Source organism: Melanotaenia boesemani, chromosome 23, assembly GCF_017639745.1.
Source record: "Melanotaenia boesemani isolate fMelBoe1 chromosome 23, fMelBoe1.pri, whole genome shotgun sequence".
NCBI lineage: Eukaryota > Metazoa > Chordata > Actinopteri > Atheriniformes > Melanotaeniidae > Melanotaenia > Melanotaenia boesemani.
In genome coordinates this window covers 25,959,162-25,986,889 of record NC_055704.1, presented here as the reverse complement: position 1 = coordinate 25,986,889, position 27,728 = coordinate 25,959,162, and the positions used below count along the sequence as shown (strand labels likewise).

Here is a 27,728-nt window from a genome sequence, read left to right as displayed (position 1 = left end):
CGCCTCTGAAATAAATATGTAACGCATTTCATGGTGGAATGAAAAAATCTATCAACGCCTACACTCTGCCTCACGGTTGAACGTCCACCAATCACATTGCACCTAAAGAGACGACTGGCCAATAGCAACCCCCATTCTTCGTACGCTCGGTAACTAAGGACAGAGTAACAAAGTTCTACACTACCGCGTCCACAAAAAGAGCTCTACCTCTCACGAGGGTTTTTCCTTAGCAACCGTGGTTAAACATGAGTTACTACAGCATAAGGTGAGGAAAATGAGCATCGCTGGCTCGTAGTGTGTCTCCGTCGTCTGTTTTGCCTGCTGTGGAGTGAGAAGAGGAGTTGTGCATTACCATTTTGTTTGGGAAAACTTAACAGTCGCCCACAACTTTTATTAAAGCAGCGTTACAGTGGAGGCTGGGTTGAGGCAGCTAGCTTTAGCTTCTAACGGTAAAAAGCATACACAGGTATATATATATATGTGTGTATATGGTAATAAGCTAGCTCTAACAAATAACTGGCTTTTAAAGTCAAGTTATGGATTTGATTAAAACTGACAAATATTTTACTCGCTGAATGACAGTTTTACCGAGCGCAGATTTGAAGTATAACAGCCCAAAATCGCTCCGTACAGCCTGACGAGCTAAAAATGGTCGAAAAGAGAAAACAGAAACATTAACAACCTGTAGCCAAGGTTTTCGATTAACGTTTGAATTTGATTCAGTGTCTTCCATTCTGTTCGGATGGATTCATCCGTTTAGAAAAGCGATGCGCGAGCATGTTACACATTAACGGCGATCCGTGCTTGTAGTTTTATTTTTACATGAATCTGACTCGACTACTTTTTTCTGCTAACGCGTCCATTTCTTGGCTAAACATGCTATCTCGTTCTTAATCTAAAGTCTAACTTGAGCATTTTCTCTGTGGTGATGTAAGAAAAGAAAAACAGATTAGTGTCTAACATTTATAATGTTCAAGCTGGTTCATCTGTAGAAGCACAAACAGCTTCCTCACAGATCCCACTAGCTTAAATCTGAATATGGAAAGTGGCTGAGGAAGAAAAATCTGTGGCTGACATGTCTGAGCATGCTTTCATTTCCCCCCTCTTTTATTCTTTGTGTGTGTGTGTGTGTGTGTGAGAGAGAGAGAGAGAGTGATTGAGTGAGTGAGAGAGAATATTCATGAAATCTCTAGTTCATTATAGCCTATAAAGTGTGCAGAACTGTCAAATAAATTTTTAACAGAGCCAGAAAATCTGTAAGTGCAAGGATGGATTTTTCTCTACACAAAACTTATGCACAGTTAATCTCCACATAATCCAGTCATGCTTTTTATTGTTTTTTTTTGTTTGTTTTTAGCATGTAACCCATCTTGTGCTGAACAAACTATTTGTATTTGCATAGTGAACGCACACAATTTCAGATGTTGGAGCAGTGATCTTTCATTTTTCCAGGGAGATACAGATGGAAGTAGTTGCCATCCTTTCCTCTGTCAGTGCCAGTATGATTATTTGATTTTTATCATTTAGTAAACAAGGGTTACCACCTACTGTAAAGTATGGACATGTGGTAGTAAATCTTCTTTTAATGTTATTATATACACTCACTGTCCACTTTATGAGGTCTGCCTTGCTGGTACCAGGTTAGAACCCTTGTTTTCTGCAAAACTGCCTTCATTCCTGGTGTGATGGATGGAAGCAGGTGGTGGAAACCTTCCTCAGAGGTTTTCTCCATATTGACATGACAGCATCACACAGTTGCTGCAGGTTTGTCGGCTGCATCCATGATGAGAATCTCCCGTTCCACCACATCCCAAAGCTGCTCTACTGGACTGAGATCTGGTGGCTGTGGAGGCCGTTGGAGTCCAGTGAACTCGTCGTCATGTTCTAGAAAGCAGGTGGAGATGATCTGAGCTTTGTGACATGGTGCATTATCCTGCTGGAAGTAGCATCAGAAGATGCTCCACTGTGGTCATAAAGGGATGGACATGGTCAGCAACAATACTCAGGTAGGCTGTGCTGGTTAAACCAGGACACGTTGGTACTAAGGGGCCCAAAGTGGGCCAAGAAAATCTCCCCCCACCATGACACCAGCAGCAGCCTGAAGCGTTGATCCAAGGCAGGATGGATCCATGTTTTCATGATGTTTCCAGCAGATTCTGAGCCGAGCATCTGAATGTGGAGCTGAAATGGAGACTCATCAGACCAGCAACGTTTCTCCATCTTCTATTGTCCAGTGTTGGTGAGTGTGTGTGAATTGTAGCCTCAGTTTCCTGTTCTTAGCTGGCAGGAGGCACCCGGTGTGTCTTCTGCTGCTGTAGTTCATCTGCTTCAAGGCTGGACGTGTTGTGTGTTCATAGATGCTGTTCTGCAGACTTTGGTTGGATCCATTGGTTCTTTGAATTTCTGTTGACTTTCTGTTATCTCCATCCAGTCTGTCCATTCTCGCTGGATATTTTCTCTTCTTCAGACTATTCTCTGGAAACCCTGGAGATGTTTGTGGGTGAAAGTCCCAGTAAATACTCAGACCAGCAACCATGCCACGTTCAAGGTCTCTTAAATCCCCTTTTTTTCTCATTCTGATGCTCAGTTTGAACTTCAGCAAGTCAAGAATAGAAACCTTGAATTTTTATTCTTTGTTCTGATACTTGGTGACTACTGTCAGGGAGCTCAGCCTCCTGCAGTCTCCTGCAGTTCCCTGATCTGCCACAGGTGGTCCTGATCAGTTCATCTGCATCAGGACCTATAGGTTTCACCTGTTCCACAAGATGAGCCTTCCTGCCCTTAGTGATTGTGGGATCTTAACCAACGCACACTATGGACTCACCCAGTCTCTCATGCAGATCCTTATCTCCATAACCGGCTCATTCAGGTCTGTCTTTCTACTGACCTTTGTATATATGTGTATTTCAATAGAGAGGGGTTACGCTGCACACGTCTCAGCTGAGTCTCGCGTTACAGAAGATCCCACCAATAAACAGTATGGGTCGTACCAGGAGAAAGGAGATCCTCCCGGTGGAGCCACCTTTTTCTGATGCTGAACTGACTGCAGGAGGCTGAGCTCCCTGACAACTACTGAGTCACTTGGCAGCTTTTCACAGCTTCAAATCCCAGCGTGTGTGCTGAGACCACACATTTTAGGAATGACAGTTTTCATAACGACATCTCCGGGAAAATGTTGCGAACGCTGCTCTCATGAACGCAGTGAGAATGGAAGGCTGATCAAGATTTGTGGTGTTTTCTTTCAGTGAGAGTTAGTTGCAATACTGTCATGGAAACCCGGTGAGGAAATAGGACATGTCACATGTGTCAGCCTCCAAATCCTCATCAGCTTGGCATGTGAAGGTAGCCCCCCCTCCAAGGCTCTGTTCTAGTGTTTTGCTGAACCTACTGTTTATTAGGTCCATATGATATTAAAATAAACAAGTCTTTGGGCACTGAGTCAGATGTGTTTTTGCGGGCTGTCCAATAGACAGCGGTTTATTTCAGTGACTGGAAGCACAGCTTGTGGTGGACTGCTTTTTTGTGGAATGTCATGCTGAAGAGTTTTAAGAACCATTTATGGCATTTGTTATGTATACACTTCCCCTTTGTTGAGTGCTACAGAACTATATAAACTGGACCAAAGTAAAAGATCTTGCTGAGCATCCCAGAAATCAGCTTACATCTCTTCACTGTTGTCTAAACAAATCAAAGCAGCATCATGGGAGAGCAATAACGCGAGTCTGTTGCTTGGGGTCCCCTTGGGAAACCGTATTATTATCAGCTCCTACAGTTTATTTCCATCATTTGTTTTGAGCTCAGTAATTACTCTCACTGGTGACTGATTCCCCTGCTATTCATCGACGTGTATGGCATTTTACAGCTGTCTCTCCGGACAAACATGCACAACATGATCCTGATTTTCTATGAATTTTCTCTCTCTCACTCTGTGAAAAGGCACAGAAAAACGAATGAAAGCCTCTGGTCTCTTAGCAACTACATAGCAGTACCTACAAAGTGTCTTTTTTAGTTTTAGAAAGAATAATCTATAGGGTTGAAAACAGTGTGTACTGTTCTGTATTTCAGTGACGGAGTAGTAATGTTAACTGGGTATTAACATTTGAGAAGGATTTTGACTATTCAAAGCTCGATAAATTGCCTGTATCGCATACAACAGAGATGCAGACTGATTGGGCTTCTGTGGTGTGATATGTGCCATCTGCCCTTCTGAGTCAGAGGAAATGAGCTGCAGCTAATGGCAGAGCCGCCCACACTGTTACTGGAAGGCAGTACTTATTTAGGGGGATCAGTTCTGGTTTACTGTCTGGTGGTGGTGCTAGACTGGATCCTTGAGTCTGACCACAGTGACTTGCGTGACGGGCTCCATGTTGGAAGCTGTTGGAGGACTGGAGTTTGTCTTAGCCTGATCTGTATCTTTCCTCTTTACAAAAAATATCCCTTTCTCTTCATCCTTAAATCTTCTCATAGAGAACCAGACTGGTAACAGGATATTTTCTCCACATTTTCATGCCATAGCTTACTTTAAAATCAACTAGCAGCCTTGCTAGCCTGCTGTTTAAACTGGGTCATGTAATCCTAGCTTAATTACTACTAAGTAACTTGGATGCGGAGTTACTTGTTGAGCATTGTTTATATTTTATTTTCAGCTGCAATGTGAAAATCTTAACTGAGACGATGTGTAGTCCTGTGATAGACTCCCTGAAAACGGAATATATCACAATCCCCATTTCCACCAACGGGTCTGGGTTGATTTGTGTTTGCATTGGCAAAATCTGGGAAGGTTGTCAGAATATCCAATCCGAACCACCCGACTGCTTTTGGGACCCTACCGTTGGGGTCCCAATCCAACTCTAAAGGGTGGAGTTTGACACACTGCAATCTGTTGATTGGTCGAAAGAATCATCACTTCCCGTCCAAGAAGAAAGGACACCAACTTCTGGATGTCCACCATTCTGCGTCTTTGTTTCTGCGTTGCGTTCTTCTTTGTTATAATTTAAGGAAGGTGTTGTGTTGCTATGACATCACATTAATATGTAACTGAAGCATCTATCACTATCTAGCTTATATCCTGCATGTTATGATTAGCTGTGAAAACACAACAGAGATCAGGGTTTACCAAGCCATCCCATCCCAAAGCGGACCCCTGCTGGATGGGGCTTTAGTTTCCCCACATCATCTTAAAACTAGTCTGCTGTATTAGCACCTCGGTAGCTTCACGGTAACTTCAGGTAATAGCTTTTCATAACATTAGTAGTTGTACTTGATATGAGACAAAATCTCTTCATGAAATGCGCAGCCAAATGTCGATACTTTTAAAAGACGAAGAACTTGGCAAAAATCTTTAAAGTTTACTTTAAACTGCTGTAGTTCCTCCTTCGGTGACCTGTCAATCACCTGGCTGGTCCAATCACATTTCAGAGAGTTGCTTCGCTTTCATTTATCTCTTAAACTGTTCTTTAATTTTACTTCTTAATTATACTTCTCTCTCTGAAAAAAATCTTTAATTTGGAAGTAAATTTTTTCTTGCACTCTATTTTATTTTAAAATTGAAATGAAATTTTATAGCTTGTATTTTTAAGAAGAGTTCATTTGTGTGATGTGTATATATACGGCATTATTTATTAATCTAAAGACTCTTTTCTTATTTGTATTTATTGTTTATATATTATTTTTGTTGGTTTATTTTCACACCTTTACACTGCAAGTCAATTATGGTAAAATTAACATACAGTATAAAGTAAATAGAGCTTTCTGATGTAGTATGTGACTCGTTTCTCTCAGGACAAAACTCAACATCCCCCAAACATAGTAATGTGTGTTTCCATCAGATTTTGTAGTTCAAGACCACACTAGAAAATTTAATTTCATTTGCTCTTTCTATTTTTACATTTTCAATGCTACTTTTTACTTTTCATAGCAGCTCATCTGATATTTTAGAACAAAACTAAAGCCGCTGAAAAAGATGTTTACAATGTCATTCCTGCTTTCTGATCTTCGTTGACCTTCATAGGACATTTCCCGCTCTCTCTCTCTCTCTCTCCATTCCTGGCTGATCTTTACAACCTCCTGACATTCAGCACCGTCACTTTCATACCTGTTTCTTTCTGGATCCCTGTACGTTGCTTGAAATGTGAAGTCATGGCAACAGCACAAGCCTGGCGACCTCAGCCTACCTCCGTGCAGAGTAGCTGTTACTCCCATGGGTGGGACGGCTGTGTCGTTACTCTTCCACAGAGACATTCAGCAGAGATCTTCTGCTCTTTCTGCTGGGCTAGACTGCACGGAAACTTTGACCACAAGTAAATGAAGGTTTTTGCGACACTGTTGGTACGTGGACTAGCATTCCTGCATTTGGACCCATGGACACTGTAAAGTCTGAGGGATCTCAGCCTGCCTACAGTCGCTGGTCATACAGGTAGCCACACATACAGGCAGACATGCATGTTATGCTAAAAAAAAAGGTTATTTTGTTCCATTTTATGTGCATGCAAATACTGCAGAAATGGCTTCAGTAAAAACAATATGATAATTTATCCATTTTATTCCTTTATTTATTTAAAGAATACTGATAACTGAGTGGGCTTTGGCAGGACTGAGATCAGCTTCAGTAAAACGTTTCTTCCAGTCATGGCCAGATGACTGACCTGCAGTCAAACTGTGCCTCTTGCTCATGTTTCTGCCACCACGTTGTTACTTATTCAGAACATCAGGCTGTGACTGTGTTCGTTGTAACCAGAGTCGGTGATTTGTGTCTATCCAGTCTTTTCTCTCTCTCGCTCTCTCTCTCTCTCTGTATGTGTGTTATCAGCTGCTCAACTGAAACACCCACATAACTAAAGATGATCTAGGAATGCTTATCCAACCCATCACTGACATACTTAAAATGATTTTAACTGTAAAATACTTTGTCTTAGCATTTACTCTCTCAAGGCTTAGCAAGGTCCCATTCTATGACGGTGACGTATTTCCATGTCCGGTTTCTGCATGTTTCTTCTTGTTTGGATGAGCTGTAGCCAAACAAAAATGCAAAACTCTTCATACATTTATTTCCTGAAAAGTTGCAATGGTTGTTTTTCTGTATGCAACATTGACCCAACTCTCACCTGTCGCTTCTGTCCAAAATCAGCATCTCTCACTGAGATAAGGTCCTGTTTTTTCATTCACCTTATCTTACATCTTACATTAGCAGCCAGCAATAAGACTGTGGTCTCCAGAATGAAAATAACAGGAAGTGACATCACCCCGTACATACATGCTCCAAAATAAATCTGATAATGGACTGGTAGCTGTAGACAACGATCTTTTAAATATTGTATTTCAGAAATGCATGTAGATGCATGATATCAGATTATTACATTAATCTGATTACTCCCAGATATCTGTTTTGATGGTCATGTAAAGGGGCTGTGTTTTATAAGAATAGTTATCTAAGAATGTCTTTAATATTCAAGGGAAATTGGTGTTACATAAATATCTGTAGATGAATCTAAATCAAATGGAATCAGGCTGTTGTGAATCAAACTGAACAGCTGCCTTTCTGTGTGGAGTTTGCATGTTCTCCCCGTGTAAATGTGGGTTCTCTCCAGGTTCTCCGGCTTCATGATGTTAGGTTAACTGGTCACTCTAAATTCTCCCCAGGTGTGTGTGTGTGAGTGGTTGTGTGTCTCTCTGTGTCGGCCCGCTGATGGACTGGTGACCTGTCCAGGGTGTACCTGCCTCCCACCTGTGTGTGCCATCCTGCATCATAGCTTCAAGTGCTGCTCACAAATGATGGGCCGATTACTGTTGATATCATATATCAGCCAACATTTACAAATGAACACAAGATTTGTGACCAGAGGCTCTCTAAGTAAATATTCTGACTTTCGATGTGCCTCGGCAGACCATCCGTCCGTCACTCTGTGAATCTTTGCAGCATCCTGGCAAAGGCCTCAATTACTTGGCTGGAGGTTTTTAATCAATCCTGGTGGACGTGTGGTGTTGACGCAGCCACAATCTCCATGGTTACCTCGGTATAACACACAAGGAAGAGACGTATCCTTCTCTGTCACCCAAGCTGTGATGGACTAATGAAACATTAATCACTCACAGCTGTTATGAGGCTTTGTGTAACTAAGTTTGTGTGAGTTTGTGTGTATTTGTACTTGTTTTCTCAGAGTATTCATGGTAGATGACATTTTCTCAGCCTCTAATCAACAGATCAAAGCAAAATTCTCATTTAACTTTCCTTATGTCCTGTTTTCCTGGCTGTGCCGTCTCATCTGAAGACCCTCCAGCTCTGCCAGCTTCTCCTCCAACTCCACATCAAGGTACAACAACACACACCACACATTTGCTCAGTTAATCCCTGCTGCCTTCAACAGAAGGGTACTCTGAAATGTTTGGCACAAGATTTTTCTATTTATTAAATGCATTCAGTTAGTCAGAAAATATTCACCCAGTCCAAAGTAAGATCTTTTTTTGGTTTGTTTTTGATGGACTGGGAGGGGAAGCATGAATGTTTCATACTATTTCTCACCAAGATAAATTTGATCTTTTTTCCTAGTAAATAAATGTGTGGATAAAGTCTTTTAGTTTCATTAGTTTAACTGGTTTATCTTCATTTATTCATGCTGTTGAACATCTAATCTGAAGATATTTAAATCCATTTTTATGCCACCACTAAATCTATACACAAACCTAAATGCAGCTCTGTATCGACTTGCTAATGGCTCGTTTCAGGGCCTTCAGCCAACTATTTCCCCACTGGCTGAAGTGACATTTTCAGATGTGTTATTCAGAAGTCACTCTCCAGTCGCCTGTCGTCCTCTCTGTCCTCAGCACCTGTTTTTAAGGTGCCATAATGGCTTCCCAGGGGACCCATCTTCTTGCCCGTACCGACAGTAAGAGGTGCTTAATTAAGGACTTGTTGGTGACGATAGAAACTGACAGAAGGTGGCGAAATCTCCGCTCAGGCTCTGTTGGCTACTAATGGTGATGCTGCTGATAATACTCCAGCAGACCTTGCAAAGCAGTTTTTCTTGCTCTGGGTTTTTACATTCAGAAACTAACTCCAGCCTCATCTACAGAAAGGAAAAAAGTTTATTTAATACAGAGAAAAACAGCCGGATGTGACGACGTCTCATCCCATCTCCTCAGTCCAACCCGTTATACTTGTTATTTCATCCCCGTAGAACATGTCATATTTGAAGTTTTACTCAACAGGAAGTGATCATAGACAAATGAGAGTCTGTGCCCTGCATGACTAACCTGAATTTGTACTTGGATGTTTTTGCCAAGCAGAGCTTGTGTAGGTCTCTGAGTCAGATCTGACAGCCGTGTCTTCTCTCACTGTAGCTAAGCAACATGGGCCCCTCAGATAATGCCCAAGGCCTCCTTTCAGACTAAATATTGTTTGTTTTTCTTCCCTTTCTCTTTATTTCAAAATCTATTGTCATTGAGTCATATAGTGTGATCATATAATCGGATTTGAGCTTTAATCTTTGCAGAGTTGCTAACTTGTATTCTACAGACATTAACTCCTTTAAAGAGGCAGCGTGTAACAAAAACAATGATAGAAACATTTTGTATATCATTGGTTATACACTATTTATGTTCATATATACAAGAGGTAATGCAAAGGCATTACGTTTAAAGTGTTTTTAATAAGTTTAATATGTTTTAAAGGAAGAAAAGAAAGAAAATCTCTTAGAATCAACTGGATTTGGTTTGAAAAAACCCGAAATTAGATTTTTTTGACCATATCAATCAGCTAATTATAAACAGTAATGGTTCAACGGACGCCATCTACTGGTTTGATTAGTGAACTTAAAATCAGTGTTCATGCTTGTGGAGAGGTGTGTGAAATCTTGCATGATGTTTTTCTGCAGCGGCCTTGAAGATGACAGCGCCAGTCTTATGCAACAGAAGCTGGAGAAACAGGTGGGAGATGGAACTTTATTTGCACATGAACTGCCTGTTTTATACTTTTGCTGTGTTCTTAAAGATTTTTGGTGTCTGTGCATTTGTTGTCTACAAGCTTGTGGCCCAGCTCATGTGTCTGAAATGTGATGCTTTCTAATTTGCGACATTGTTTGCGTCTTCTTGCCGATTACAGCAACTTTGCCCTTCTTCGATCACATATTTCTGCTATTCGTCCTTTCCCCCTGAGTTGCTGGAAGGCTTTTTATCCTTAACCTTAGCAGGAGCAGGACAAGCCTAAATAAGCAACTACACTCAGAAAAAACAAGCCTAAAACCCGCAACTGATGATATTTGCAAGAGACTTAACAGAAAAACCAGTTTAAATTCACAGAAACGGGCAGATTTAGCAGCTCTGCTGCCTTTCTCCGGCACAGTCGTCTGTATCCCTGCTTTGTTTGATCCAGCTGCAGTTTACCGCGGCGTCAGGAGCCTCACACTGATTGGCTGAGTCCACCATGTGGGGTGGCTTACCTCACGTGCAATTGGTCTGCGTGTCTTCTGACTACTACCGTAAAGACTGTGAAAGTTGGCCTGTTAAAATGAAAGCACCCAGTCAGATTTCATATTTTAACTCCGGGTCCACATGGGACAGATTCTGGGTCCGGATCCAGACCGCGGTCGGCTTGTTAGTGACCTCTGCTGTAGAGCTTTGATTTAGGCTGGAATCTGTACTCCTCTACCTCACACATGAGGCAGAGGGAAAGCAGGGGTGAGTCGGTGTGAGGCGCCTGGCTGTGCGTCTCCTGTGGCTGACTTGTTTCAGCCGAGTCCAAACAACCTCTCTGGAGAGTCATTGATTCTTATGTAACTCACGAGGACAAACATTCTCTTTGGGACAGAAAGAGGTTATAAATTAACATAAAGATTTTCAAAACACTACAAGTTAAATGCATTTTTACCGTATTTTCCCATCTTTTATATTCTCTGTGTGTCTCACTCGGAGCACACGGCCTCTTTCTTTCTCCCTGACTCTCCCCATATCTCTCCCGTTAATGACTGCTCATTCAGTTAGCAACGGTGACTGCACATACACACAAACACACACACTCTGCCTGGTATTTGGCCTAGAGGACCACATACTGCAGAGGAGGCCGTTAGTTTATTGATTTTAAAAGTGGGCTCCAGAATGAGGGGCGTAGAGACGTGTCCAGCCGGCGATTCGGGGAACTTGATTCTTCATCTAGCCTTTGAACAAATGGGATCTATGCTAAATTTTGGGCAGACATTTTTATAATTGCAATGGATCGGGTCTGTACCCTCTTTTTTCCCTTTTATATACATTTATTGCTTTTTCCATGTGGATAGCAGCTTGTTTTGCTGATACGGGGACAGTTCTGTTAATAAGAGATGACCAGTATTCTCTCATTATAGACTTCTGGTTTTATCACCATTTAAAGATTAAATAGAAATACTAGATTAATCCCAGAAGGAAATTGCAATGCTTTTAAACAAAAGTCTTTGCAAAGACAGATATATGAATTAGCTTTAATCTGTATTCTTAGCTCTGCTTTTTTAGTGTTTTATTTAACACAGGAAAGACTGTGAACGCCGCAGTGAAGTCACATCCTGATCTGTAAAGGCCAACTTCTCAGGCTTAACAAAAGAATTGAACTGGACTAAAATAACACTCGGGGGGGAAAAAATGAAAGATTTGTCTCAGTTAACCCTTAAAATTCTGCTAGATCGCTGGCGCTCAAGCGTGCTCCCCCTTATGTTGTCAGTAGTTTTTTAGGAACAGTGGTGTGTAGCTCTGTGGGGTAAGTTGTGACTTACAGCTTATCTTTTAGGTATTTTATTGATCACATTTCATATTTTAGCACATTTCTGTAATAAATAAAAGATGCTGCCACCACTACTTTGTAAAGAAACTTCTATTTTGACCTGTAAACTATGATGAAGCCGCCTCCTGACAAACTTTCCACCAATCAGAGAGCTTAGATTGACGGTAACGTCCAATCAGGAGCAGCCAAAGATCAACCAGTGAGCAGAAAGTTCTATGTGTGTGTGAAAAGAAGAAAAATAATGCTCCTCTATGGCTGGAATAAAGCCAAGAAGACCTTTCTGATGCACGGTGGCGCCACAAAGCAGCTGTGTTATTCAGAAAGTTCTGTTAGTAATAAATTTTTCTTTCTTCTTCTGGTCGGCCTTTATGCTGCTAAATCTATTCATACGTTCATTTTGCATCATTTTAGCCTCAGAATCTGACGGCCGAGGCTGGAAACATCATGTGTGATGCTGACTGGGATTAAATGGGTTGAGAAACAACATGGATTTTTACAGTAAAAGCAAGCCTGCTATTTTCTTATAGTTGTCAATACGAAAATGTTTTTTTTTATTATCAGTTTTTTTTTTTTTAGCTGTGACAGTTTAAAAAGAACTCACTTAAATGTTTTTTTTCACACAATCATATCAGCAGAAGTTGTCATCCTGAAGGGAAAAGCAGTGAAGCAGATGTCCTAGAAGTTTCTTAACGTTAACATAATGGCTGAGTGATGAAAGCTTTTTTTGTCTGGTACACATGAGACGAGGCTTCCTGGTCTCTTCCAGCTCACTAAACAGCGTCACTTAACAGGACTTGTTGTGCATTTGGTGCACTAATTAATGTGCTTGCATAATCCATCGGCTGTTCTGACCACACTCGGGTATGAGGGGGGAGTTTAGTGCATCCAACATGACTGCAGCGAATTTTCTGGAACACAATGCATAAGACCACAAAACCTCACTCAGGCATTCAGGCCAGTTCTGTGAATTCTTCAGGCCTGAACACCAGTTAACATTCACATCACATTCTGGAGGATTTCACAACTTGACCAAACCCTTAAGATGACACAGCGTCAGCCATTCTTCAGTGAAGAATTTTTACTACTTTGGCCATTTAACGTGATATTTAACCTGTTTTGTTGTGCAACTCATCCAAGTGTTTACATCATTTGCTCTGGACATTAAATGTGTTGCATACAGCTTTTTTATATTGGGTCAAAAGAGGATTTCTTCAGGTTTATTCAGATTTTATTCTGTGTTGTTGTGGATCTCGGTGACTTGCAGGTACTGTATGTTTGTCAGCTTTTGTTCCAAGGCAAGCACCAGATGTAATTTTATACAAACATTCCTCATCCCCAGATGATAACAAACAATTACTTGAATGTTGTTGTCATTTGACAACAATTTATGTAAACAGTTCCAGGGATTTATTTAAAAGGCTTTCTAAGATTAAAGGGTAGTTTGTCCCCTTCACTGCAACCTCCACCGGCTCAGCATGAGGGCAGACTGGAAGATGTGATCTGTTGGTTTCTTATGCATTGGCACGATACATTTCTATTTATAAAAAGAAAAAAATAGACGTTAAAGGGTTAAACCTGCCGCTCTGGTTGTGCTTTACTGACTCGTCTCCTGTGTAAATAAAGAACAAAAATCTTTGTTTGGATGCACTGAAAATGAATGATGCGTCTTCTGAGCACACTAGTTGGCCCAACTTCTACCAGCCTTAAATCTCTTGAGACAAATGACTTTTCTTTCTTTTGTTTGTTTGTTTGTTTTTTAAAGACAGCTTGTGTCTCATCACACACGCTGTTATCACTCATTGCTCTTTTTCGCCGATAATGTTGAACAGATGCATGTTAGCGTGTGTGACCGGGCTTTCCATTGCAGGCAGTAGAAGTTGTACATGTTTGCACATGGTATGAAAGTTCCTGCTGTCTGTAACAGAGAGCACTGCTGGAACAGAAGCAGCGGAGGAAACGTCAGGAACCGCTCATGGTCCAGCCCAACACTGAGGCCCGGCCCCGGCGCTCCAGGATGCGGCGCGGTGAAGAACAGGCCCCGCTGGTGGAGTCCCAGCTCAGCGTTGCCAGCGATGTCGTCATGGGTGGTAAGAAACTGACTTACAAAGTGCAGTTTTTCATGGAAAAATAAAAACGAAGGAGGGAGAATCACGTCCCAAAAGAAAAATAAAGTTATCTTTTACATGAAGCCCCACAAGTTGTTGTTTGCTGCTCTGTCTGCGCCGTGTGATGCATGAAATACAACAAAGGAAGGCTGTAAAGGGAAGCTGAATGTTGAGCCAGCCTTTGGCCAGTTTTTCCACCACGGTGTATGTCGAGCAGATCCCATCCAAGTAGATCTCATCCAAGTAGGTTCCAGAAATAAAATCTGTACAATCAGAATTATTATTATTAGAGTTTTTCAATAGACAAAAAATGAAAAACATTGTGTGTTATTTTATAGTGAAACTGTCATTTAACACTTTTCAGGCTTTGTGTCACAAATTTGTGACAAACTGCTTTCAAATTTTCTTTATTTAATATTTTTATTTATCATTATTTGTGTATATATTTTATATTATTAATCTATTATTTATTTTTATTGGTTTTTATTTATTTAATATTTAATTATATTTTTATTCTATTCCAGTCTTTGTTATCTAATTGTTAATAAATCCAGACATTAAGAGGTTAAAGCAAAAATAATAAGGAATTATTATTATTATTATTATTATTATTATAACTAAATACTTTCCCCTGTTGTAGGTATTGATGGTCCAGCAGCTTTCCTGAGCTCAGAAACCCCTGATCTGGGAATGAAAATCCAAATCCTGTCAGTGAGCCAGACCCATCCTCATTCCCCCAAGTCTCACTGCCAGTCCCAGCTCCAGTCCCAGTCCCAGCTCCAGTCCCAGTCCCAGCTCCAGCTCCAGTCCCAGTCCCAGTCCCAGTCCCAGCTCCAGTCCCAGTCCTCTGTTGCTGAACAGGCAGAGAGGGAAGGAGACACAGAGACCCTGTTAGAACCCAAGACGGATATCCATGAGTTGCTTCAGAAACAAGGTGAGTCCTGAGCTAACCACCAAGGGGACACATTTTGTAAGAAAAACTCGTAGATTTTTATTTTGGCACAGATTTTCTAAAACATTTGGTCTCGAATCGAGTGTTGATTGAAGATGCAATGAATTTTCTTTGAACATAAGAAAGATTCCACCATTCAGGTGTTTTTGCTATAGACCAGGCTTCATAGGCAACATGTAAAAGCTGAGATATTCTCCTAAATTCTGACTCTACACTTCATTTCTTTGTATTTAGTTTCCAAGCAGCCAGACTCTTTAAAATATTTTGACATGGTGTTAAGCAGAAGTTCTTCAGGTTTTCTGAAGGTCTTTCAGTGTTTCCAGTGGAACCTTTTAGGAAACTTATCAGAGAAGCATGTTTTTGTTTAACTTTTATTTTAAAAAGGCTTCTAACTCAAAGGATGAACCAGTGTTGTCAACAGATAACCGACAACTTGAAGCTTTAGGCTCGTTTGACCTTGCAGCCTGTCACAAAGACAGGAAATTTGTCCCCACGTCTTTAGTCGCCCTACGAAGACCGCCCATCCTCAAGCTGAGCAGTGTCCTGAAACAATATGAGGATACTACAAAAGAAGAAGTCAGGTTAAAAACAACTGTCTGCAGATGAAAACAAAAGTTATGTCTGTAAAGATCTTTTTGGATTAATGAATCACAATTTGACATTTATGGTTCAGATCATCATCAAACGTACGGAGAAGGTCAGGAGACAGATACAGCAGTGAGTGTGTCCCTGCTTTTTCTGAGGATTCAGCTCAAATACTCTCATAGAACTTACACACTGGCCAAGCTTTTCCAGTCTTTCCACCTTTAACCTGCCTCAGGTACGTTTGTCCAGGTGATGAGCTCTAGACAGAAATATCAGTAAAGACTGATGTGTGCAGAAACAGAGTTAATACTTTCTTCGGCTTCACTTCTTTCTTTCTTTCTTCTTTCCTTGTGGTGTTTTTAAGATGAATTTGGGGCCTGGATCTTCCTAATAGAGGTGTCCATCATCATCATCATCATCAACATCAGCCGATGGCTTCCTGAGATTTTACCTGCTTAACACCTTTATTAAACTTCTAGAAAACTGTTCAAGTTCCCTTTTTACCTTCTACTGTAGCAAAGTTCCTCCTCAGATATTACTTTACTCATTCCTAGGACTACTTTACCATTCCTAGGATTACTTTACCATTCCTAGGATTACTTTACTCATTCCTAGGACTACTTTACTCATTCCTAGGACTACTTTACCATTCCTAGGATTACTTTACCATTCCTAGGATTACTTTACTCATTCCTAGGCTTACTTTACTCATTCCTAGGATTACTTTACTCCTTCCTAGGATTACTTTAACATTCGTAGAATTACTTTACTCATTCCTAGGATTACTTTACTCATTCCTAGGCTTACTTTACTCATTCCTAGGATTACTTTACTCCTTCCTAGGATTACTTTACTCATTCCTAGGATTACTTTACTCATTCCTAGGCTTACTTTACTCATTCCTAGGATTACTTTACTCATTCCTAGGATTACTTTACTCCTTCCTAGGATTACTTTACTCCTTCCTAGGATTACTTTAACATTCGTAGAATTACTTTACTCATTCCTAGGATTACTTTACTCATTCCTAGGACTACTTTACCATTCCTAGGATTACTTTACCATTCCTAGGATTACTTTACTCATTTCTGGGATTACTTTACTCATTCCTAGGATTACTTTACTCCTTCCTAGGATTACTTTAACATTCGTAGAATTACTTGACTCATTCCTAGGACTACTTTACCATTCCTAGGATTACTTTACTCATTCCTAGGATTACTTTACTCATTCCTAGGACTACTTTACCATTCCTAGGATTACTTTACCATTCCTAGGATTACTTTACTCATTTCTGGGATTACTTTACTCATTCCTGGGATTACTTTACTCCTTCCTAGGATTACTTTAACATTCGTAAAATTACTTTACTCATTCCTAGGACTACTTTACCATTCCTAGGATTACTTTACTCATTCCTAGGATTACTTTACTCATTCCTAGGACTACTTTACCATTCCTAGGATTACTTTACCATTCCTAGGATTACTTTAACATTCGTAGAATTACTTTACTCATTCCTAGGACTACTTTACCATTCCTAGGATTACTTTACCATTCCTAGGATTACTTTACTCATTCCTAGGATTACTTTACTCATTCCTAGGACTACTTTACCATTCCTAGGATTACTTTACTCATTCCTAGGACTACTTTACCATTCCTAGGATTACTTTACCATTCCTAGGATTACTTTACTCATTCCTAGGATTACTTTACTCATTCCTAGGACTACTTTACCATTCCTAGGATTACTTTACTCATTCCTAGGACTACTTTACCATTCCTAGGACTACTTTACCATTCCTAGGATTACTTTACCATTCCTAGGACTACTTTACCATTCCTAGGATTACTTTACCATTCCTGGGATTACTTTACTCATTCCTAGGATTACTTTACTCATTCCTAGGATTACTTTACTCCTTCCTAGGATTACTTTACTCATTCCTAGGACTACTTTACCATTCCTAGGACTACTTTACCATTCCTAGGATTACTTTACTCATTCCTAGGAGTACGTTACCATTCCTAGGATTACTTTACTCATTCCTAGGACTACTTTACCATTCCTAGGATTACTTTACTCATTCCTAGGACTACTTTACCATTCCTAGGACTACTTTACCATTCCTAGGATTACTTTACCATTCCTAGGATTACTTTACTCATTCCTAGTATTACTTTAATCATTCCTAGGATTACTTTACTCCTTCCTAGGATTTCTTTTAACATTCGTAGAATTACTCTACTCACTGCTAGATTAACTGGGCTGCTATACTCTGGTTTTTCCTGAAAGTAATGTTCTTCTTGCTTGTGTAATATTTCCACGCCTGAGTTTTTTTAACCACGAATCTACGTGCAGCCCTTGTAGTTGTGAAGTTACACTTTATGTATTTTGGGTATGTCATTTCAGATGGGAGGCAGAAAAACTAGACCTATTCATGCAGACGTTAAAGGACTGCACCTTTACTAGCATTACATACAGATACTTTCATCACTGGCCTCTGAATGAAAGTGGGCTATAGCTGCAGCCCAGAGCTACATTCTGGATGATGGATTTAGTCATTTGTGAAGAGACAGATGTCGAGAGCATCCTCATCCTGCCAGAACCACCTTACATCTGCATGAGTGCTTGACTCTGGAATATCAGCTTATGTGTTCATGTGCTGCCATCTGTAGCTAAGAATGAAAAGCTGCATGAATATTATGTATTTTGGTAGAAATCATTCTTTAGAAGCATAAAATTCATTGAACACAGAGCCTCTGGGTGGGATGAATATCATTAAAGTGCTCTCACACTTCTGCCTCGCCTCTTCTATCAGGTCTGTGTGGAAGTCTGAACTTCGATGAAGCCAGTGAGCACGAGGAAGATGTGGAGGAAGAGCGGACGCTTTCCCCCTCCTCTCATACAGACACTACCAGGCCTGCCTCAGCTGCTAGTGGCAAGGACGCCTCAGTAAGCTGCCCAGTAACCTTTTTTTTTTTACCTGTACTTGATTTGTTTTCCTCACACAAAACTACATGTCTAACAAAAATTGCTGGACTGTTTTACTTCTACTCAGGACGTGGTAATCCCTGGATCACCCACAGCAGAAAACTTACTTGCAGATGTGGCGAACCTGGAGGATTTCGTGTTGCGCCCTGCACCCCAAGGTGTCACCGTTAAATGTCGCATCAGCCGAGACAAGAAGGGCATGGACCGTGGCCTCTATCCCACCTACTTCATGCACATGGAGAGAGAAGATGGCAAGAAGGTGATTTCAACCATCGTCTTGTCTTTGTTGGTTTAGTTTATTTAAGACGTGTGGGAATCAGACCAAACAATAACTCCAGTGCTCTTTGCTTCAGTTTTAACGTTCAAATGCTGAATTTGTACATTTCCTTTTGTTTTTTCAGGTGTTTTTGCTGGCAGGAAGAAAGAGAAAGAAGAGTAAAACCTCTAACTACCTTATTTCAGTGGATGCTACTGATCTGTCCAGAGAGGGGGAGAGCTTCATAGGTAAACTAAGGTAAAAGCCAATCCTTTTCAGGTCTACCTGTCTGTATGTCTCACGAGTACATAACAATATTCAAGCTTCAGGGCAGTTACAAACCCTTGTTTATACATAAGGTGCTGAATCAGGCTTAAACTGGTTAAAAGACAGTGGAAGCAGTGCAAGTAGGAGCACCGAGGTGTGAGTAAGGCTAGGCAATGGAGGTAAGGTCGAGAACCCCTCTGCTCCGACTGAACAAAAAAGACTGAGACTGCCTTGTGTCTTGGATAAAGTTGAGTACAGAGCTGGGTACAGACCCAACGCCGCTCTGTTGGGAGCTTTAGCAACTTGGATTTGATTTGGGTAGCCAGTCAAGTTCTATGAGTAGTGGGATGATTAATCTTTTACTTTTGGCTGGTTTGACTGTGTGCAAAAGCCATGTTTCCACCAAGTGATCCGGCTCGGGGTGGGATGGGACAGCATGAAGGGTTCCAGGATTCAAATCTGAGTCCTACTTCTTTTGGGACTCTCCACTGGGGTCCCAAACTTACTGATCCAACCCTAAAAAGCGGAGCTTGTCCACTGATTGGTTGAAAGAATCATCCCTTCCTGTGAGACTCACCAATAAGAACAGAGCAAGAGCAGCGGCGTGTTTAAATATGTCCACCATTCTGCCCTTTGTTTCTGTGTCGCACCACTGATGTCATGATATTACGTAGCTGGGGGGGGGGGTTCATGTAACATTGTCTGCTTTGCTTGGATGGCCAGTGGCTCCGTCTTAAAGAGGTTTAGGTGAATCCATGTGGTTCTGTCAGAGAGAAAAACAGATTTTTGGTCCATTCTGTTACTCATGGTCCCGGTTTACCACCAGGTCTGGGTATGCAATGGGGTTGTGACTGTGTAGACCCACCATGTTGGTCTACGGCGCCTGGGACTGTTGAGTCCATATTGTAGATGTCACTAACAAGCAGACCACAGTCTGGATCCAGACCCAGAACCTGTCCCATATGGACCCGGACCTAAAAATAAAATCTGACAGGTGCTTTTATTTTAACTGGCTCAGCATCTGCATCTTCACAGAGGTGGTCAGGAAAGTCGCGTTAAGCCGTCCCACATGATGCACTCAGCCAGTGAAGTCTGTGAAGCTGCCGGCGGTGAACTCTGCAGCACAGATGAGAGTTTAGGAGGCAGGTAAGAAGACGGTGGAAGGAGAAAGAACAACGGGAGGGCTGGGCTGAGGAAGGCAGCAGAGTTGCCACGTCTGCCTGTTGCTTGTTTTTCTATGAAGTCGCGGGTTGTGAGTTTTTGGGCTTGAGTATAGTTGCTTCTCTGGGCTTGTCCTGCTCCTGATTCTCTCACAGCTTTCCACAATAAAGCAACAGCCCATGGATGTGCAACGGAAACATGGATGCAGCCGTCTCTTTTTATAAAGTAATGTCAAATAGCAAATATGTATAAAAGAAAAGTATAAAGAGTAGGAACAAGTGTATTGGAGGGCTCATCATGCAGCCCCTCTAAAAACCTTCTAATCATCAGTTTTTATTTGTTTAGGTTTTACCCGGGTCTGTTTTAGACGAGTCATGTGTGTCTTATTTTAATTCAAGTTTGTTATTCAATGTTCTTACTGCATTAACAGACTATGTTTAAATATGTATAAATAAATGTTATTATGATCTCCCGGACCTTGGCTCCAAAGGTTTTTCTTTTTCTATCTGGACCTCTTAAGATTTTATACCCCTGCCATATAATAATCTAGTAGTAACCCAGCTTCTGCTTCAATCTGCTCCACATCACTCAGTTTTTTGTTTCACCAGGTCCAACCTCATGGGCACCAAATTCACAGTGTATGACAGCGGCATCAACCCCTGCAAAAACCCCGGGACTCTTCTGGAAGAGAGCAACACACGGCAGGAGCTGGCTGCCATCTGCTATGTGAGCAAAAGACTCAGTGTTGGACTGGTCAGGGTTAGCTCAGTTGTTCTGTTACGGGATTGTCCCACTCTGTGTCTTTGGCAGGAAACCAACGTGCTGGGCTTCAAAGGACCTCGTAAAATGACTGTAATCATCCCGAGCATGAACATGAACTTTGAAAGAGTTCCTGTAAGGCCTCAAAATGTGAGTCTATAAGTCCCGGAGGCAGGCAAATATTTTAAATACACCCAAGTATTGTCCAAGAAGTACAAGGATGGAAGTCAAAAAGAGAAAATTAGAAGTGGATGAACTGGGATTGTAAAGCCTGAACCTGGATGTGTTTGTTTCGCAGGAGCAGGAAAGCCTCCTGAACCGGTGGCAGAATCATTCCCTGGAAAACCTGATTGAGCTGCACAACAAGGCCCCGGTGTGGAACGATGACACCCAGTCGTACGTGTTAAATTTCCACGGCCGTGTAACACAAGCTTCAGTGAAAAACTTCCAAATAGTTCACGACAACGACCGTAAGTACCTCTTACTCCATACAGAAGCTGCAGCTCAGTTTTCTGCTGCTTTTTGAGTCATTTCTATGGTTTTTACTGAGTCAGTGGAGTTTAGCTCATCTTGGTGCTGCTGTGGACTGACGCTGTTTCCCGACGTGCAGCCGACTACATTGTCATGCAGTTTGGTCGAGTGGCTGAAGACGTCTTCACACTGGACTACAACTATCCCATGTGTGCTCTTCAAGCGTTTGCCATCGGCCTGTCCAGCTTTGACAGCAAGCTGGCCTGCGAGTAGAAGCGGGAGCACGTCGAACGAAGCTCGGCTCCATCAGCTCGGCTCCATCAGCTCGGCTCCATCAGCTCACCTCCCCGCACGCAGTGAAGGACGAGTTGTACACAAATGTGTTATTTTAAAAGGGAAAAGTCAAACTTCTTGTTCTTACAACTACAAAAAAAGACGTCATATTTATGACCTTATTAGCAGAAATGTGATGTGTTTTAGTTTTTTGCCTTTTTGTTTTAGCTCAAAGCATCAACCAGCTTGAACATGGCCGTTACTCTGGCGCCATCTGCAGGCCAAACTTTCCTTTTTCTCTTTTTTAAAAGCCGAGACAGAAAGAGCTTTTTTCTTCCAGTGATCAGCTGCAGCGCTTTTTCTTGTAACTCGTTTACATCTTCTTACAAACTGAAATCATTCTTTTATGACCATGTTGTGTGTCGTGTCCTTGAGTGGAAGGTGAAGTTTTAAAAGCTGCTTTTGTTTTGTTTTGTGAATAAGTTTTTTTCTGTAATTTTACTTTTGTCTTAGGAAGTTGGATCATCACAAAAAGGAACGCATAAATGCAGAATTGCACATTTTAAGATAAAGAGTACACATAATGTATATAAAATACAACGTAATGTCTTATTTTGGCCTGTTTGTACCAGTCTTTAATCAATGTGGAGTATTAAATATCACTTCAGGACATAGATGCAGTTAAGGATTAAAACACTAAAGAGTTTTTATTTTCTTTGGGACCTTTTATTTTAATAAATCTAAAAAGCTGCAGAAGTGTATTGCATTCATTTGAAGAAAGAAAAAACTTTAGGCTTTGACAGGTTGGGAGACGATGTTTTGTAGATGTTTTTAGTTTGTCCTCTTCAGACCAGTTTAAATTATCCTTTTTTCAGAGACACTGATTTTTAAAAATTATTGAACTAATTAAAAACAACACACCATATAGTGGATATATATATATATATATATATATATATTATATCCTAATTTATAAAAAAAACATGAAAATGTTTTAGTAAAATTCTTAATAAAAACACATAAATACACATTTTTTTAAAATATATAATTCTGAAAAGCCAAAACATTTTTTTTCTGTAAAATGATCCAGAAAAAACTAAAACTTTTTAAATAATTCAGAAAAGTGAAAAAGGTTTAAACTGGAGCTGTTTTGTGTGCAGTGACCTTGTGTAAAACTTAAACATCACCGTTATTTTTAATGATCTGGTTGAAGGGAAACATCAGTAATGATCACTTTTATTAAATGGTCCTGATCTGTTGTATGTTAACTGTTTATCTTTTGTGTCCTATATAAAAATATATAAAAATAATCTTTTATAGGAACCATACTGTAAAGATCTTTTATTTTCAGAGCCAGCTTAATTTCTATCCGATGTGTCTAATTCCTGCTCAAATGGCCCATTTCTCTCCAAGTCCTCCTGATGTGCAAACTAAAAATACCTGCTTTGGTTAAAGATAACTTTTCTATACTATTAAAAGTACTTTTTAAAATAATCACTTTTCACTTGCAGTAAACTGAAATCCAGTTGTAATTGTGTATTAAACAGAATGTGATGAGCAGTTTTTATTCTTGCCCTGAGCTGCCAGACGGTGGGTTTCTACTGAACAATGGAAGCACAACAACCGTTTCATGTTTTATTCTGCTGGGAGATGGATGTATTCCAACATTCTGATTCAGAACAAATCTAAGAAGAAAGAAAATCCAGTGATATTAACTTTTTAAATAAGTAAATAAAGTAACTGAGAACTTAATGCTTTCACTGTATTTTTATCTTTTGCTTACAATATTTTAATTATGTAAAGCAGGACTTTGTTGCACATGAAAATTCTTTATATATATAGTCTATATGTTAAACACCTCAGTTTGCTCATAATCAGACATTGTGAACATCATGAGAACATGTTGGAACAACGAACTAACTCCTATCAACACCTCACTCACTAATAGGAATCTCTGTAGGCAGGGTTCTGTACTTGATGAGGTAGTATGGGTAGCACTGACAGCTGACTGACCAGACTGGAGGGTACCAAGAGGTGAACTCCACCAGAGGATCCAGGCTGAAGTTGGTCCCAGGAACACCGCGATCAGGTGGGCTCCAGTCAGACAGGAATCCTGTTCTGATTGTGGGAAGAAAAAGTTCATGGAGGGAAATAGTTACTGTTATAAAAAGATTTACAACCCCAAGAGTTGGGACACAGAATCCACATCCTCTAACCACATTTTATTCCCAGAAGAACATAAACAACATATCAGACATTTCAGGTAAAATATGAGCTGACAGTGAATCTGATGCAGTAGCACGTCTGGAAAAAGTAGTTCCAGGGTGATGTTCGGCACGGTGTAAAAAGTAGTTCCAGGGTGATGTTCGGCACGGTGTAAAAAGTAGTTCTAGCTTCACAGATGTGGAAGCTGCCCACGCCATAGGCACTAATGCAGCCCCATCCCATCAGAGATGCAGCTTTTCACCTGTCCACTGATAACAAGCTGGATGCTCCCTCTCCTCTTTAGTCTGCAGGACACGCCGTCCATGCTTTCCACAAACTAGTTCACATCTTCATCCAGGTTTCCACTTTGCCTCAGACCATTTTAAATGAGCTTTGGTCCAGAGACGACGGAAGAAGCTGGTTCTGGATCCTCTAAAGTTGTCATCTAATGTTAAAACTAATCTAATTAAAAAAAAGATTACCTTACATTATCCAACTGTAATCACAGGTGAACTTGTGAAAACAAAAAGAAACTTGCTTTGAGCCCAATCACAAGTTTTATCAGTATTTTCTTTAGTATTATTGGCTGTCAGCGTTGCACAGTTGTACATCTGGTGGTTTTATGACTTTTGCATCCTCACTTTGAACAGACAAATTATATCACCCACGTAGGCAGTTGGTGAGATGATGCTGAATAAATGCTACATTATGATAACGGACACGGTAGTGTTGCTGTAGAACAACATGTAGAAGTAAATTAAATGCAGAATTTAATATCACTTGGGCACTGTGAGTTTATGCATGTAAAGTTTTTTTCTTTATTTTATTCTATTAGGTACACATGTTAACACAACAATGGCAGCAGTTCATTGCATTTAGTCATGTAGACAAGGTGAAGATGACTTTCTGAAGTTAAAACTGAGCATTTGAATAATAAAATGAGATTTAAAAGTGACTGTGGAATGGTTGTTGGTTGTTGTTTTTCAGAAACTGCTATCTACTGGGAATTTCACACACAAACATCTCTAGGGTTTAAAGAGAATGGTCTGAAAAAGGGAGAAAATATCCACTGACATAAACAAGACCAAAATGTCTGGTCGATGTCAGAGGTCAGAGGAGAATGGACAGACTGGTTGGAGATGATAGAAAGGCAACAGGAAGTCCAATCAGCACTGGTTCCTACCAAAGGTCTGCAGAACAGCATCTCTGAACACACAACACGTCCAACTTTGAAGCAGATGGACTCCAGCAGCAGAAGACACACCGGGTGCCTCCTGCCCTGGATCAATGGTTCGTGGTGTGATGATGTGGAGGATAATATAGTACCAACATGGCCTGGTTTAACCAGCACAGCCTACCTGAGTATTGTTGCTGACCATGTCCATCCCTTTATGACCACAGTGGAGCATCTTCTGATGCTACTTGGCAATATTCCAGCAGCTCTGTACATTTTTTGATATGTAACATCTGATCTACTAAAATAATTGTTGATGCATGATGGAGTGACGAACCATCATCTTCCGGGATTTCCTCTTCACTCATTTGACCTGACCAGCTGTAAATCATAAATGAAATAAATAATTTTAGTTTTCAGAGGTTGAGAGATATTTAAAAAGGATATCAGCTGAATAAGCAGTTTATTTTATTTATTTGCTTTTGTTTAGATTATTTCGTAAAGCAATTGTCACGATCATGGGCTGTGTGGGGGGTCGTGTTTGTCATTTTCTGGTTGTAGTTTTGGGTTGTGGTTCTGGTTTTTGTCATTGATTTCTGTTTTAAGATCAGGGTTTGGGTTTTTAGTTTTTGTTAGTTTTTCCCTTGTGTGCTCTGTGGTTTCTGTTTTTGCCTCGTTAGAACACCTGGTCTAATTACTCATCCACTTCACCTGTTCCCCATTACTCCCTCCGTGTATATATGTCCTTGGTTTTCAGTCACTCGCGGTCAGATCCTCTTATGTGGTACGTGTTGTATGGATGATCCCTGTCTTGTGTGGTTCCCAGTCTAGAGTTTTGGGAAATAAACCTTTCACCTGCCTCCTGCCCTGACTGCCTGCAATTGGGTCCTCACCTCCACTGCAGTCCGTGACAGCAATAGGTTGCTCACAAATTGTTGAATGTTGCCATCTCCAAAGATTGCATTATTAACATTGATATTAAATATTAAACTAATTTTAAAGCTGCAGGGAATAGTTTACTATTTATGCTGTGTGTGCTGTCATGCCAACACTTTAAAAGCTTTCTAAAGCCTTCAGTTAAAAAGATTGCTGATGTCTGGCAAGATCTCTAAGGAAAATTATCTACAAGGGATTCAACTTCAAATGACCCTGTTTATCCAAAACTGGCTTCCACAGTCAATTCACCCATAGAGCAGAAGCTTTGATGCAGAAAGATCCTCGAAATGTCATCTTGAGGTCTGCAGGTAACTGCAACTGTGAGCATCTAAAATCAGAAAGAGATGGTACAAATTTCACCAAAACTGGAGGCCTGCCCAGAGAAAGCCAGCTAAAATGAAGATTCAGGAGAGGGTTAGCCTTGTGGAAAAATCTTTCTGATCACACACACACACACACACTGTACATTGCCTGTACAGTCCCTCAGATCCCGCCTATCAAATCAGTTTTACTTTTAAAGTGCTTTTCATTATAGAAACAATTTATGCATATTAAAATAAAATAAAAAAAAAAAAAAATCACACAAAAAAGTATATAGCAAAGCATTTTAAAAACACACACCTCTTTATAATCTCTTACACACACAATCGAAATTGCACGCACACACACCCACACAGATACACAAACAAAGCACATGTGCACTTTCCCCACCACACCACCCCATGACCTGCAGGTCCTCGTTACTGTCTTTTAACTGAATGTAGGTCTACACATGTTAAAAAAAAATAAACATCTGGCTTGACGCTTGATGCTGCTGTGAGGAAACAATATATCTAGATGCCAGCCCACCCATGACAATGGAAGACTCCACCAAGGGACCACCGAGACTGGGGCAGGCGGGAGTCGACACCACAGCCGTAGGGCTGCAGTGCAGGACCCCCAGCCACCCAGACAAAGGTGATCACCATGGCAACAACCCTGCCGGCTGAGCAGGCAATGCAACCAGTGTGGAAGATTTTAGTTCCTTTGTTTTACACCTTTAATTTATTATGTATGTTATTTGTGGTGTACTACACAGCCTGTTGTATACAATCTGATACTTTACTCTTCTGTTTCGTGGATTCCTTTAGCAAATTATTAAAGCTTTACATTTTGTTTCAAGGCCAAACAAAGACATCAGATTTAACAAATATGAATTTTCTGTCCATTATTTCTTGGGTCAGCAATTAAAGGGTTAACTTAATTTTAGTCAGTTTTACTGTATTTGTTTACTTTTATGTTACATTTTATTATTATTATCTCACTGATCAATAATTTCTTGTTTTAAGATAAACTTGTGAAGCACTTCAGTCTGTTTTAAATGTGCAACAGAAGTAAATTTGACGTTTGAGAGAATAAGGCAGCAAAAGCTGCTGAAAATGACGACCAGTTCTTTACATTTTCTACACAACTCGGTGCAGAAACATGTTGTAGTAGCTTTTTTCCTTCTTAAAAATAAGAAATAATTAGAAATGAATTGTCAGTCTTTTTCAGGAGGGCGATGGTTGCTGGCAGGAATGACTTGAAGAAGCCTCTGACCGAACACACTCCACCAGCCAGCCAACCAGCCAACCAAGCAAACAACCAAAAACACAAGCCTTACAACAAAATTGCAATTCCTCTTTGGGATCATTAAACAATGTTTTCATTTCACTTTTATTTCAATAATTCAAAACAGATAAACCATTTTCTCCTACAAAGGAAAAGGAAAGCTGGCGGCCGCCATTTTTCCTTTTGAAACACACAACTTTCAATCAAAAACACAATCATTTGATTCTTTGAGAAGGCTCAATTATTTTTGAAA

At 40.5% G+C, this 27,728-nt stretch overlaps 1 protein-coding gene across 5 annotated transcripts; it reads left to right on the top strand.

Annotated features, from left to right (window-relative positions):
* The first annotated feature begins 156 nt into the window (after nt 1-156).
* On the top strand, nt 157-22,244 carry zmp:0000000711 (tubby-related protein 3). Of its 5 annotated transcripts, none has more exons than XM_041977976.1 (12): nt 157-265; nt 8,268-8,309; nt 9,870-9,921; nt 13,668-13,830; nt 14,489-14,782; nt 18,211-18,344; nt 18,451-18,642; nt 18,785-18,897; nt 20,676-20,793; nt 20,878-20,976; nt 21,125-21,296; nt 21,437-22,244. In XM_041977976.1, the coding sequence occupies exons 1-12, from the start codon at nt 246-248 to the stop codon at nt 21,568-21,570; spliced, it is 1,533 nt and encodes a 510-aa protein (XP_041833910.1). In that variant the 5' UTR covers nt 157-245; the 3' UTR covers nt 21,571-22,244. The 5 variants fall into 5 exon arrangements, with proteins under 5 accessions (XP_041833910.1, XP_041833911.1, XP_041833912.1 ...); XM_041977977.1 differs by lacking the exon at nt 157-265 and adding an exon at nt 293-449; XM_041977978.1 differs by lacking the exon at nt 157-265 and adding an exon at nt 293-466.
* The last annotated feature ends 5,484 nt before the right edge of the window (nt 22,245-27,728 follow it).